General features: G+C 41.7%; 1 protein-coding gene across 1 annotated transcript in view; it reads right to left on the reverse strand.

The window, feature by feature from the left end:
* The window catches only part of LOC110178249 (uncharacterized), a 43,342-nt gene that overhangs the window by 27,399 nt on the left and 780 nt on the right, over window positions 1-15,163 (reverse strand). The window contains exons 2-3 of the mRNA XM_020945301.2: window positions 9,132-10,101; window positions 4,184-6,105 (exon numbers count right to left, since the gene is read on the reverse strand). Of these exons, the coding sequence (XP_020800960.2) occupies window positions 4,184-6,105; window positions 9,132-10,025 (2,816 nt within the window). The 5' untranslated portion in view covers window positions 10,026-10,101. The remainder of the gene's footprint in view (window positions 1-4,183; window positions 6,106-9,131; window positions 10,102-15,163) is intronic.

Here is a 15,163-nt window from a genome sequence, read left to right on the forward strand (position 1 = left end):
AACAGCAGCATCAACATCTAGTGTCGAGTGCTGCTGGCTCTGGGGCTTTGATTTTCTCGCTGGAAATTTATGAAAAATCACTCAATTTTCCAGATTCAGCTCCAGCTGCTGCGGAAAGTGTGTCACCCGCCAAAAGTCGCAGAATCCCCGCCAGAGATCGTTCGAGTATCTTTCTTTGGTAGACCAGGGTTCAGCAGACTTGCAACTCGATCTTGGTTGGGTTTTATGTTTTCCCGTTTTTGTCTTGTTTTTTTTTTGGGTGAAATCTGGTTTTGTATCCGTCTCTCTCTCTCTCTTTCTCTCTCTCGCTCTCTGTCTCTGTCTCTCTCTGTTTTGTTTCTGATTCTGTTTCTTTTCCATTTGCATGACTGAGGTTGAATCATCGATGTCGATATCGAGCTGGCGTATCTTGCAGATACTTTGCACTTCTCCCCATGCAAATTTGTGTATATTTTTTTCACCAGTTTCGGGGTATTTGGACTCTGAAACTGGTTTCCATCTCCTCGAGCAGGATTCGGCCTTTCAAGCCAATTAGGGATGATCAAAACTATCGTTAAATAAGTTTAAATCGATACTTTTAGTAAAAGAAAATTGGGATTTCGATAAGTAAACGATTTTTAGTCAAAAGCTTGTAAACCAGTTAAGCAGTCATTTCCGACCCTATAAATCATATATATTCTTGATCAGCATCAACAGCCGAATCGATCTATCTATCTCCGGGAATTTTTTAATTTTTTAATTTTTTCAAAAATTTTTAGGGGTATGAAATTTACAAAAATTGATAAAAATTTCCATTTTTTTAAATTTTAAATAGAGTATGCAGATTTATTCTCCAAATAACAACTAACATAGGGCTGCTTTCCGAATTAAAATTAATGAATTTTTGGCTTGGCTTTGAGTTTTTTAAACTTTGATATATGATTTAATATCATATCATATAATTTATATATCATGCATTTATGATTAGATTTTTTCTTCATGACACATCCCTAATCCAGTCAATTAGCAATATGCCACAGCGTCGTAATTATTAAAAGATACACGCGTCCAAATGATGTTAACTAAATTGTTTTTGATTTATGCTTCAAGTTCGAGTTCATTTCGGTTATGAGCGAGTGTCTTTAAGCCAAATTTATGATAAGCCGTTGGCCATTTGGCCTGCGTTAACCTTAAGCCCCAGCCACAGATACAGATACAGATTCAGATTGAGATACGTATCTGTATCTGGATGCGAAAGTGAAAGTAGCCGAAAAAAAAGACAGTAACTTGCACTCCTCGATCTCCCTCTCTCTCTTTCTCTCTCTCTCATTTTCCTTCCCGAGTGATTTTATTACCGCCTCTGTCTCTCGTTTTTTGTCTGTTTTAACTTTGGCTTTTGTTTTCGGTTTCGGCGGAGTTTCAAAATAAAATTAAATGCTAAGAAAAACAAAAGCAGCCATCGAGTGAGGCAGAAAATAAGAAAGAGAAGCAACAAAAATGATTACAACGATTTATACGTAGTGCGGGGCAACGTGAGTTCGGCATCACGTTTCCATTTTATTGCTCTCTGAATTTGTTGCTTGTTATTTTTATTTTTTGTATTTTTTTGTTGTGTTATTTTCGCCGTTGTCATTTTTCATTTCGGACTCAGTTTGCTGCGGTAATTTTCGTGTGCTGGCCATGTTTTTTTCTCGTTCGGTTATTTAATGATTTAAAGATTATACACGGTCCACCAGGCGACCCTTTTACTCCTGGTCCAAGTGGACTGTAGTCCTCCTCCTGCCTTCGGTTGCCCCTTTTTATAACCCCAAAAAGCTGAGGCACAAAAACTTTCGCTTTTTTTTTACACCTTTTTCGGCAAAAGGTAGAGAGAAGAGCAAAAAAAAAGAGTGTTGTGTAAGAGCATGTTAATTTGGGACGAAGGCAGAAGGTGTTAAAATTGCAGATAATGTCTGCGGTTTGTTGTTTGAGCTCTCTCTCTTCTTGGGGCCCAAAAAAATACATAACCTTTTCATTGAGAGATGCTGTTCACACTCCGATTGAAGGGATCTCTATTAAGCGACCCAATTATCTCGGAAACACTGCCAGGGGGAGGTGGAGTAAGTTAAGCGGCTTAAAAGGGAAATATCTGGGCAGTCTTTTTCATAAAGTAAACTTGCTCTGAATATACATACAGATAATTTCTAAAGACTACTCTTGACGCCCCACTAAGTGGCATTAATTCTAGACTGCTTCATATATGATAAATCTTAGCCTGACTTGGCTCATATTGCTTGCCTAATCACCTCAGACTCACCTTTCGTGTAAGGCAACCCTTTTTGCAGGCGCAAGCATTTAATTTAATGGCAGCACTTTGACTCACAGAACGAACTCGATGCTCATAAATATGCTAATCAGGCGGGAAACACGCCTCCTTCTCCTCCTCCCATTGAGACAAAGGAAAAGCTAATTCGGGCGAATATACTTTGGCCTGACACAGTTTTGCAATTATTCAATGGGCAAACACAATTAAAATTGTGAAACATGACTTGCCTGCTCTTGACTGGAAATGTCAAACGTTCGAATGCCTCGCTGATTCTGGGGGGATGGCGGGGTGAAGCTGTTTAGGCAGGCCATTAGACAGATAGCGCGCGCATCCGTCAGATACAGATACGGCTACATTAGCGACTCAGCTGCTCGGGAGCTCGAAGCAGTCACAGCCACAGCTACAGATACAGATGCAGAGATACAAGTTCGAGTACAATGCGGCATCGATTATTTGCCAAGCAAACTGGTTCTGCCAGTGCCCAACTATAGATAAGTATTTCAGTATTCCGGGCAATAAATGCGTGGGAAACTGGTAACAGCGACTGGGCCATCATCGTCCGATATAGACGCGGAATTGTGGCCAGTCAGCCGGGCTTTGTCCTAGCGGCGCTAGATGTGCAATTACAGATAAGCCCGAACTCATTATAATAAAAATGAGTTATTAAAGCCGAAAAGCTGAAAAGCTGAGAAGACCCAAAAGTTTTCGCCGAAAAACTAGCCAAGAATAATGGCCCGACCTCTGGCTCTTTTTGCTTTTTATCCCCCGGCCCGGCCTGAACTTCAAATTAAAGCCACTCATTCATTCACTCGCTCGGTCTATTCTCTCTTCTCCTCTCGGTTTTTTTTGTTAATTTCTTGGAAGCTGTCAACGTTTGAGAATTAATTTTTACACCACGGGCCGGGATCGGAGCTGGTTTCCTGGTCTAGCCTTTGACTGGGGCCGGAGCAGAGGTGGAGAGAATCAAATCATGCAAGAAATTTGTTACTGACATAAAATTACCATCATTATAATGTCTAGCCCGTCTAACACGAACACGAACACTCGAAAGCGAAGCAGGAAGAGCGCCACAAAAGCCAGTGTGTGGTAATAGAAAATGTCGAAATTAACACTGGGGGAAATTTTTTATATAAATGTGGAGATGAAAAGACCTTTTCTGGGACTACAAATTGTATATTTAAATACAAATCAAAAGACTTATAAACTAAATCTCATAATTGCAAAACTAGTTTTTAATAATTAAGATGTCTTCATTAAGGACAGCTATCAAAGTCATGAATTCTAAATTATCGTTCGATAATTTATTAGAAAATTTAGTTGTTTGTTTTTGACTTTAAAGATTTACTTGTGATTTGATTTATAACAAATATAAATACTGGAAAACTAAGTAAATATATGAAATTTATTAGCAAATATTTAATGATTTATGTGGAAAACAAGGTTAAGTAAATGGCAAAACTAGCATTTGAAGAATATTTATTTAGAATTTCCGTTTCGAATGTTAGTTTGTGATTTATATGGCAGGTCATATTATGTAAAATAAATGTAGTGTTTACTGAATTTCAAATTTAAATAAGCTTTTCTGACGCTTACATAATATTTCTCTCAAAGTCCATCAGAGATTATAAAACTTCAAGTGTTTTAAATCTATAAAATCGTTGACATAAAACCCTATATCATGATATTTAATTACTATCAACCCATTTTTCCGAGTGCACTTTCCTAAGGCCAAGGGAAGCGAAACCCGAGACTGGCTAAAAACGACAAAGGAGCGTCCCAACGAATGCAATGGGGCGGAGGAGTGATCGATGCTGGCCAGGAATGGGCTTGGGACTTGGTCTCTGGCACTTTGCAGATGGGAGATGGGAGTGGGCTTTGACATTGTCCATTGAAACTCACCTGCGCATGATGGGCAGCGGCAGAGTGAAGCGTCCATCGTTCATGAGCGGAGCCGGCAGCGGACCCGGCAGTGGCACCGTCGAAATCACGGACGTCAGCGCTGGCGGCTGCGGCGGCGCAGCTGCGTGTGCAGCATGGGCAGCGTGTGCTGCATGTGCTGCATGTTGTTGCTGCTGCTGCGCTGCTGTTGTTGCAGCAGCAGCCACGGCTGCGGGTGGTGGCGGGGGCGGCACCGTTGCCACGGGAACGGGCAGGGCGCTGTAGGGTGGCGGGTAATGGGGATGCAGGATGTCCGGCAGCAGAGCCCTGGCCAAGCCCATGGCAGCGGGATGCGGGTGGGGCAGGGGATGGGGATGCGGAAGCGGAAGAGGATGGGGATGATGCAAATGCGGGGGCGGGTGCAATTGGGCTTGAGGGGGCGGTGGCGGTGCTGCACCATGATGACGTCGCGGATGATGCGGCGGAAATTGTTGCTGCTGCTGCTGCTGCTGTTGTCTCCGTTCCCTTCGCTCCCTGCGCCGCTGCTCGCGTGTTCGAATCTGCTGCTGCTGCTGCAATTGCCCCTGCTGCTGCTGCTGCTCCTGTTGCTGCTGGGAATCCCTGGATGAACTGGCGGTCAGATCATCCGTTTGACATTCCGTTGAGGTGAAGGTTCGCGGATTGCTATTGCTGCTGCTGCAGCTGGCATTCACATTGATTATATTCACACTGTTATCGGCTTGCACACTGCTATTATTATTATTATTATTATTTAGCTTATTTTGTACACTTGCACTGAACACTTTGTTATTGATTTCCACCACGCTGTTGTTGTTGTTGTTGTTGTTATTATTATTGGCATTGTTGCCAGTGTTGCTCGTGTTGCTGCTGCTGCTGGGGGTGTAGCTGCAGTTGACAACGCACACGCCATTGTTGTTGTTCACAATGCTTGTGGGCGAGGAGGCCACCGAAACGCGATTGCCGTTATTAGTACCGTTAGTAGTATTGCCGTTGTTGTTGTTGTTGTTGTTATTGTTGTTCACTTGGATCGTTAAACTCGGCTGTCGCTGGCAGGACTTGCTAGTTGTTGCCGTAGTTGCAGCAACAGCAGTTTCTTTTGCCGCAGGCAACACTGCAATGTTGCTGATGCTCTTGGTATCATCGCTATTAAGAAACACACTGCTGCTACTGCTGCTGTTGCTGTTGCTGCTGTTGCTGTTGGTGCTTGCAACAGTGGCTGCTGCTGCAGCAGTGGCTGGCACATTCAGACGCATCTCGTTGGCGTTTTCAATGTCCAACTGGCTCAGTCCCCGCTCGAATCTGCTTTCACTCGCGCGAAATTCGGCATACAGACGCTCGAGTTCTGCCAAACATTTGTTGGGCCGCAGCACACTCTTGGTGTCGTACACTGAGCGATAGCCGCTGCTCGGATAGTAGCAATCTGCTTTAGTTGCTGTCGCGTCGAATGTTGCCGAGAAACTGATCGCTGCTGCTGAGTGCTCGTCGTGGATGTTGCTCGCATTGCTGGTTGTGTTGCTGCTGAAATTGCTCTCCCAGTGGTGTGTTGCTGGCGTAGCAATCGCTCTCCCAGCCGCTCTTTGCTCTCTTCGGGCACAGGAAACAGGTTGAGTGACCTGCACTGCCACTGAGCTGGTTTCCTCGTTTCCTCTTCTGCTCTCTTCTACTGCTGCTGCTGTTGTTGCTGGTGGTGGTCTTGGTGTTGCTGGTGTTGCTGCTGTTGTTGCTGTCTCATCATCGCTCTGTTCATTGATAATGCAATTTTCTTCGCTTTGTTGTGATCCCGCATTCGTTGCTTTGCTTTGTGTTGCCGTTTCTGTGTTTGTTTCTGTTGTTGCTTTCTCAGTGTTGCTGCTTTGCTTTGTTGCAATTTCCACTGCAGTTGCTGCTGCAGTTGTTTTTGCTGGCGTGAATGAAGCGCAATTCTGTGTGGGAAAAATTAGAGAAAGAGATATAAATATTAAGTATAAGAGCAAAGGGAAACTGTGTGGATTTATGTATTAACAAATTTCATTGAAAATTTAAAAGATACTTTAGGTGGAAAAATTAAAATTAAAAAATTAGATAACTAAGCCAAAAATGTATTAATTTCAATTCGGAAAGCTTTGCCATGTTAGTTTTTCTTAGATTTATAAATCTACATACTCAACTTAAAATGTAAAAAAATTATTATTTTATCAATTTTATTTTTTTTATTTTTAACACATAAAATTTGTAAAATAAAATTTTAATTTTTTTTTTTTTGATAAATTTTAATTTTTTTCGGACATGGCTAGATCGACTCGGCTATTCATGCTGATCAAGAATATATATGATTTATAGGGTCGGAAATGACTACTTCTATATTTATGTATAAAAAATGTACCAGCTTTGTGTGTTATCTCCGCAAAAAGTCAAGTTTCCCTGTAGCGTATGACAAGATTTAAGTTTCAAGTCGTAATTAATGCTAATTGCCGGGGGATTACCCCCTCCCACCAAGCTGTCGACATTTTGCCCTCGCAAAAAGGTGCAAGTATCCATTGCCGGCGTAGGGCATAAATGTGCGCTTAATTGAATTAATTAAGCCAACGCATAAACATAAAACCGTCACAAGTAATTGTTGGTTCTCTGCTGTGCTGTAGCCTGAGCCCTGCTGATAAAGCTGTCCCAGTCCCTGTCCCTGTCCCTGTCCCAATCCCGATCCCTAGCTCCAATCCCCTTCGACGTGATGTGGGTTACAGACCCGTGCCCGCTGTGTGTGTGTGTGTGTGTGTACAGTATGTGGGTTCTAATTATGTTACGCTGTGTTACTTGCATTAATTACGTCACAGAAATATAATGTGATTTACTGTTAGCCCCGCCAACCGCCTCGGAACTCATATATTGTTCAAATGCTGCTCACTCTTGTGCACTGTGATTGCGTCGCATCGCGTCGCTGTCGAGTGCGTTGCAATCACAGCAGCAATGACAGAGCAGCGGAAGGGGTTTATTTTCTTCTTTTTTTTTTAACCACGCCGAAAAACCAAAACTCATCCTCGGCTAACGGTACTTGGTTTCCACTGGGAGTGGGGTAGGAAAAGCGGAAAAGCACTGGCAACTTCATTACTTCTTGCCCATAAACCTCTCGTCATGAGCCAGTCGTCAAAGCGAAGCGTATGTGAGGGGGAGAAATAAGAGCAGCGACAGTCTCTGTAGAAGACTTCTCCATTTGTCAGTCCACTTATTAAGTTCACCCATCCATGAAGGGATATTGACACTGGCAATGGATTAGAAATACTCCCCTCCCCGGCTTTTGGGGCAAGATTAAATGACCCTTTCGATGAGGAAAGTCTCTTAAAATGTACGTCATCAAATCGGGGCGGAAAAGCTTTGAACATCAAGAATGATATTAAAATTACAATGTATGTACAAGATTTAGTGCATCACCATTTTTGGTGTAACTTTATGATACGATTTGTAATTTGGTTTCAAGCTTGGGAAATTCTATAGGATATATCTATATGAATATAGGAAATAATTTCACTTGTAAATTCTATAGGATATATCTATATGAATATAGGAAATAATTTTAATAGTGAATAACTGCTATATGAATTCCTGAAACTTAAGCGGACTAAGGAAACCTTTTAAAATAACTGAAAAATATTATCTCTTTGGCAAACTACAACTATAAATAAATGTAAATATAGTTTAGATTATGTTCTTTATTATTTTCCCAAAGAAAACCCCAAGCAATGTTTTTAATATTTAATGCTAACATAGCATATACGTGATAAGCTTCTCTAAAGAACTCAAGACTAAATTTAAGAAGATTTATTTAGCCAATGGTTTAGTTGACAGCTCTGCAAATAACTAAATTTATATAGTTTATATTCTAAAACTGACAAAAGGACTTGTTGTAGCTGCAGGCTTTATTCGTATTATGTCAATATTCAATATTTTTCCAAGACTTTGATGTGCGTTGAAAAATCCCATTTGAATTTATTGCATTTATTCGGTCACCGAAAAGAGTTGTGTAAAAGCTGAAAAAGATATATTTGTTGTTCGCTCTTTCCACCTTACATTACACCCCCCCCCTTTTGGAAAAGCATTGTGCAGTTTTCACTCCCTCCCCCTTCTATATGCTGCCCCCCCTACTCGCTTTGTGCTTTGTTTGTCATTTTTGTGCGGTCAATTTTCCGTTTCGCTGACGCCGCATAAACAAATTATGAAGTGTGCACGAAAAACCCAAAAGCAGCCACATGCGAGCCCCTATGCGAGTACTTTATGCTATGCTTTATGCCATACTTTGTGCATATGCATATAAAATATAATATATGTGGAAACAATGCCCCTCCTCCTCCTCGGCCGCCTCTGCCCGCCCCCTCTTTGCTCCCGAGTTCGATACTGATAGGCAACATATGGCGCTTATCTGCGAGGGATGCTAGCGCGGCACTTAAGGGCCTAAGTGAAGCATTAGCCCTTATCGGGGCTTACAATATGGGCAAGGGGTTGGGGGGTGGTGGGATTCCTCATATTAAAATACAGAGTCGGGAGTAAGGAGTATGGAGTACGGAGTACGAGGCTGTCAATGGGCCCGATAAGGCGACAGTTCGACTTGGCGCTCCCATTTCGCGCCAGAGTCCCACACAGAGTTTCCCATTGGCGGCGCCAAACACTTTGTGTTGAACCCTTGACATCAAATTTGATGGTGCTCCATTAAGCAGCTGAAAGTATCCAAGGGGAAGGGGATGGGGACTGCTTTGGGTAAGGTATCAAATTTTCACCTAAGTGGAAAACAGGGCATTTGGCATAAAGGTATATAAACATAGCTCTCAGGGTGAGATGTTTACAAAGGAGTCTTAAGGGTTGATCGCTGAATGAACCTTTAAAGGATCAACATAAAGAATTGAGGAATTTTCTTCTATAGGTTTCTTTAAGGGATATATAATCTATAATAATAGGTGATATTTATCTTGTCTATACAACTCACCTGCGATATGTAGTCATCCGTGAAGGAACGCTTTAAACCCAATCCAGCGGGAACATTAGCCGTTAGTATTGCAGCCTTGGATACGACCTCAGCCTGATTCTGATCCTCATCCTGATCCTCATCCCGATCCCGATCCTCTTCCACTGCTGCTGTTTTCTTTGGCGATCGTTGCGATCTATCACATGGTTCGCGGGCCACTTCCGCGCTGGTCCTGCCGAGCAGGGATGAAGATGTTACAGAAGGAGCTGCTCCACCCTTTTGTGGACCGGCGGAGTATAGTGATTCATAGGAAGGTGGCTCCTTGATTGAGGTGGCAGCCGAGGAGCACCACTGGGTGAGCGTTCGAGAGGGACTGCCCTGGTAAGAAGGGAACGAATAGCGATTCCTTCTGCCACCAGAGAAACCACCTCCTTTGGCCAGATGATCGAAGCCGGCGATGGCCTCGTCGAAGGCCCTTAAACTAAACGGGGGAAACGAAGGCACGGGGCACGGAGGCAGGGCCAGGAGCAGGTCCTGCTGCAGCTGCTGGTGGTTGTGTTGGTGGTGGTGGTGTCCGAATAGGGGTAGGTGGTGCTGGGGTAGTGCTCCTTGGTGGGATGGATGGTGGCTCAATGCCAGGCCCGAGGCCTCGTAGCTGCTGTGTGACTTCCGCAGCTTCCTATTGAGGCGCTCGTCGTCGTCCTCCTCCTCCTCGGCCTCCTCCTCCGAACTGGGCAGGGGTGTACGCTCGTAGGGCGTCCATAGCATCGAGGAGAGTGCCTCCTCCACGTCCGGTGGTCGCTGGCGATGCGTAATTCCTCCTGTTCCCGTGCCTGTCCCCGTCCCAGTCCCTGTCCCGCCTCCTGATCCCGTTCCCTGCCCATGGCTGGGTGTGCTCCGTTCAGACAAGGACATGCTGCGGTGGTGCCCAGTGTCCTTTGCCTCATCGCACAGCCGTGATCCACATTAGGTTATTAATGGCCAAGAGAGCCTGAAAGGGAAATAATATATAGAATATATTATATATGCACATAACATTTTAAAAGGAGTAATAGATCAGTCTTATTTTGTCATAAAATATATTTATACATTTAGCAATTAAATACAATTTATAGATAAATTTTTATATTTCTTTATTGTAATAAAGTCTTAGGTTGGTTTTATTCAGTTAAGTCTTTAATCCTTCAGTATTTTTTCTTGTTCTCTTTTCAACAATTTCAATCTATTGAAGTAAGGCTTTGTGGGAATTTATTCCATAGAAATCGTATAATAAATATATCGATTTACCAGCTTATGCCATATATCTACTCCATAAATCCCCCACAAAACAACTACCATTCGGACTTTCAGTTTTATTTTGAGAAATAAACCATGAACATTTCCCAACACAACACACAACAGAGAAAAAGAAGACCAAGCATGTTACAACTCGCATTGTAAATGGGAAATGAAAAACTTTTAACTAAGCAAATGGCTGACAAATTAAACGCTTACAAATGCCCCAATTCCAAGGCCCAAAAACTTTTCAGTCCGCTCGGCCTCTTCCAATTTGATAAATTGCGATTAAAGCATTTGAATTTTGGAAGGGCGATGGGGTTAAAGGGGTTTCTCTCTAGCTATAGCTCTAAGTGAATATGCCCCCAGGTGGGGGGGGGGGAGGGAATGGATGTGGGGTGCGGTGAAGGAGAAGGAGAAGAAAAAAAAAAACCTAAAAATGGAAAACCCCAAAACGAAATAAGCCAGCAGACATGAAAAACAAGCATCCGTTTTGTGGAAAATATATGCAGAAAAGTTTGCGATGCAAAGTTTTTGGCAGCCTCACTCGCTCTGCCTCGAATTTCCCTCTTTTCCTGTTCTTTTTGCCCCAAAGGAGTCAGAGCCAGAGTCAGAGTCGGAGTCAGAGTCAGGAAAAAGGAAAAACTTTGCCACAGACCAAGGGAAATCGAGTACGTGAGTGTGTGCGTATGTATAGGCCGTGCCAAGCCAAGTTTAAACTGGCATCGAGTGGATGTGGAAGGGAATGGCTTAACTGCCAACCGACTAAACGGGACACATCGAAGCGGAAATGGCTGGCCATCCAGTTGGCCGATGCAGTGTCACCATTTACATGGAGAAAATACTTAACAGTAACAGGATATATGTAGGGTTTTTTATTATTAGAAATATGAATTTAGGTGGCTCTTTAACTCCATCTTAAACTATTAGTTTAAAGTTTAAAAAAATGCGAATTTAAACATGTTGATCCTTTGTTTCTTTGATACATTGCAATGATACATAGTTCAAGTCTCGGAAATACCCTAAGTAATTAGCAATCTACAAGAAAATATAGCTTAAAGTATATTAACAAAGTGTTTTATTCCTTTCAATAATATTCTAAAGCTATTTTCTGAGAGAACTACTCATAGGGAATCTAAGACAGAAATATGGCTAAGAAACCCGATTATTCTATTATTTCTTCCTCATTATCTACATAATATACCAATTTTCTTGACATTTTTCCCAGTGCTGCAGGACTCTATGCTAAAATCCAAGGAGTGGGCCAAGTTGAAGACTCTCTTGAAGTCGCTCTCCCGGTTTTTGGGCTGGCAAGTTTTATGTGTTGCATATCCCGAGGCGCTTGACTGTTCTAATTTTTTCACTCGCCGGCCCTTGGCCCCGCGTTTTCCTACGTTCTTTCTTCTTTGGTGGCTTCTTTTCAGGGTTTTCTTTTCGGTGTGTGTGTGTGTGTGTTTGTGGGCTTCACCGCCATTGAATTGGTTTCTTTCTGTCATTCTTTACTTCTTTTTTTTTTGGTTTTGGGGTTTTCTTCTTCTTTTTTTTGTCATGTTTTGTGTTATGCTTAAATAAAGATTTGTGTTAGTGTGTTTCATTGTTGCTGTCGCTTTTCCTACTGGTTATTGTTGCTTTTATGGTTGTTGCTGCGCACTTTCCTTGTGTTTGTTTGGCAAGTTTATGTGCAGTGCGCTGGCTCTGGCCTTCATTGTTATCATTCTCAATGGTCGCCATTTCATTGTTGTGTCGAAGGAAAATGAAGAACAAGAGCACACACACCGAACACAGGCATTCAGGCTGAATTAATACACTTGAGAAAATATATGGCAGGAGCCTTGAATGCATATTATTCATTTTAAAATTTTAAAATCTCATAACTAAGCCAAAAAAGCATTAATTTTAATTCGGAATGCAGTTATATGTTTGTTTTTATTAGGGGAATAAATCTGCATACTCAATTTAAAATGTAAAAAAATTAAAATTTTTTGTATCAATTTTTGACAATTTTTAGGATACAAAAAATGTTCAAAAAATTAAAAAAAAAAAATTTTCATCCGAAAAGCGGCTAAATAGATTCGGCTTTCGATGCTGATCAAGAATATATATGATTTATAGGGTCGGAAATGATTCCTTCACACATTTTGAAGCTTCTGACTAAGATTATAATTTATAAATTATATTCCCCCCCAATTTCTCTCACTGCACATATGTGCAACAATTGAGAGTGGGCCAGCCATCATGTGTGTGTGTGTGAGTGTGTGTAATATGCATGTTACCTACTTTTGTGAGCTTTTAATTAACAACAAGCCCCAAACAAAGCAACTGAGAGGCGCCGTCAGAAGAAAGGGGCGGAAGAAAGCCTTGAAATCTCAAAGGCCTTTTGTTTGGGCGGGGGGATTTCGCAAGTGTGGCATTCGGGTCGTTAAACATGCAGTGCACATATTTAACATGGAATTATATGGGGATTTGTGCCAGCTTAAATTGCAATTGAACATTTTGCGGAGACTCCCTGCAGGGCTAATGAGGCCTAACGAATGATTCAAATTATATATATTGGAGTATATATGTATTTATATTTGCAGAAATTTCAAGTTCGGACAACTCAAAGCGAAAATCGGCACAAAGGAAATAAATAAGCAGGCGAAAAGTTCAAATATTTACGCAACGGCGGAAAAGTCAGCGAAAACTCTGCGGAAAAGCGTTACGCAAATGAGCAAAATGTCGAAATGCTGCAACCATTCAATGGAATTATTTACATAAATATTCACAGAGCGACCAAGTTGATGGCATATTTTATTTGTATTATTTTTTTATATTCATTTTTATTTTTATTTTCATTTCTATGTGCCATTTTTATTTGACTAGACGTGCGTCAGTCAATCATGCTCCTCCAGAATGCCGGCGAAAAACTTTTCCCACTGGGGAATATTCTCCTCCCCCCATCAAAGTAAGGGGAGTTGCAGATAAATATATGTATATCTATATATATATATATATAAAAAGGAGAGTGGAGAAAAAGAAAACTTGAAGAAGCGTTGCCATCGACAACTGAGCACAGAAGCAAATTGCTGCCAGTATGTTTGTAATGCAAACAAACTTTATCTAATTAAAGGAACACGTGTTACACAACGCCCACTCTCCCCTCCCCCTACTTGGCTCCTTTTCGTCTAGGGAGCGTCTTCATCTTTGGGGATCGCCGTCTACGTCTCCATCCAAATCTGAGTCCGAATACGGAATACGTATAGGAATATTCTTGGGATGCCGGCAGCTGCTTTACATTGATGACGACGCACTCGAAATGCTTTTGATGTCTCACTTTGCATTTGTCGAAGCGACAGCTTCCTAGATACATGAGTATGTGGGGTTGTCTATGTGTGTGTGTGTGTGTGTGTGTGTGGGAGTTCTATATATGGTGCGTAGCTTCCGTTTCCGTCGCCCTTAGGCCTCCGCTCTCCCGTGTCCTGTCTCCTGTCTCCTGCGACTCGCTCTCTTCCGGCTGACTGGGCTGCCGTCTCTAGTCTGGCGATGTCGAGTGCCTTTTGAGTTGTTTGTCAATATGTAGACCATTATTCAATCAATATATTGACACACATTTCATTTCCTGCGCCAGAGTTTCAGCCGTCGTCCCGTCTCCTCACACCATTAATCCGGCCAAGTGCTAATCGCAAACAAAGTAGTTTTTGCTTGAGTTCCATTTCAATTTCTTTTGACGTCTCAGCCACTCATTTTGGCCCATTTTTATGGCTCGTGGCTGTTTGGTTTTTCGTCTTGCCTTCGCCTGCCTGTGATGCCTTCGCTTCCCTCAATTCGATTCGATTCGATTGATTCCCCTGTCGGTTTTACGTACTTTGACACACTTCCAAGGCTCCGTGATGCCTTCGTCTTGGCTGTTGCCTGTTTGCCTTTGCCCTCGGGGACTTACATTTCCGCTTAACTATTGTCGGCTGAGTAGGAGGATGAGGAAAGCGGAGACTATGCTTATTAAATTGAATTTGAAGCCGGGAATCCCTCCTTCTGTTATTTGCACACGAGCCGATATTTCTCTTCGTGTGCTTTCCCACTTTTTTAATTTAATTCGGCGCCTTTTGCTTGGGCACTTAAAAAGTTTTTCCCAGTGCCCGAAAGTAGGCAACGGATCCCGACCCGAATCAGGAACAGAACAAAAAAATTAACTAAGGTCTCACACTGCGGGAAAATAGTTTAAAAATAAACAGGTTTTTGTTTATGTTAGCTTAAGGAAATATTTAGAATTACTTTCAAATGTATTCTATTGATTTTTTAAGCTTTAGGCATTTGCAGAATAAACTTGAATAACTTTAAAGGATTTCTGCCTAAATCAAAGGCTAACTTTAACACATTTTGCTAAGAAAATATATTTTATTTAAATTGAAGGTAGTAATTAATTTTGAAAAACTATATTTGCTATATTTCTGATACTTTTTATATAAAAATAATTGAAAATTGAATTATTTTAAGGTGTTAAATGGACTTAAGCCCAAAGAAACATAATACAGAAACTAAAGCTCTTAAAGTCTTACTCTTAAAATGATTTATTTGCTATAAATATTTTAATTTTATTAAAGCTCATATTTTATTGAAATCTGCATTTTTTCTCACTGCCTTTGGCATCGAAATGCGAGAGCCAATGTGATCGAGTTGCTAAATCACTTAAGCCATTCAAGTTTCGCTTCGATTCCGAATCGAGGAAAAGGAATAGGGAAATTGTGATGGAGAGATTACTATTGTAGTTGAGGGATTTGTTGAGGAGAGCTGGAACAGTG

Source organism: Drosophila serrata, unplaced genomic scaffold (genome assembly GCF_035046125.1).
Source record: "Drosophila serrata isolate PLE 108 unplaced genomic scaffold, ASM3504612v1 contig_165, whole genome shotgun sequence".
NCBI lineage: Eukaryota > Metazoa > Arthropoda > Insecta > Diptera > Drosophilidae > Drosophila > Drosophila serrata.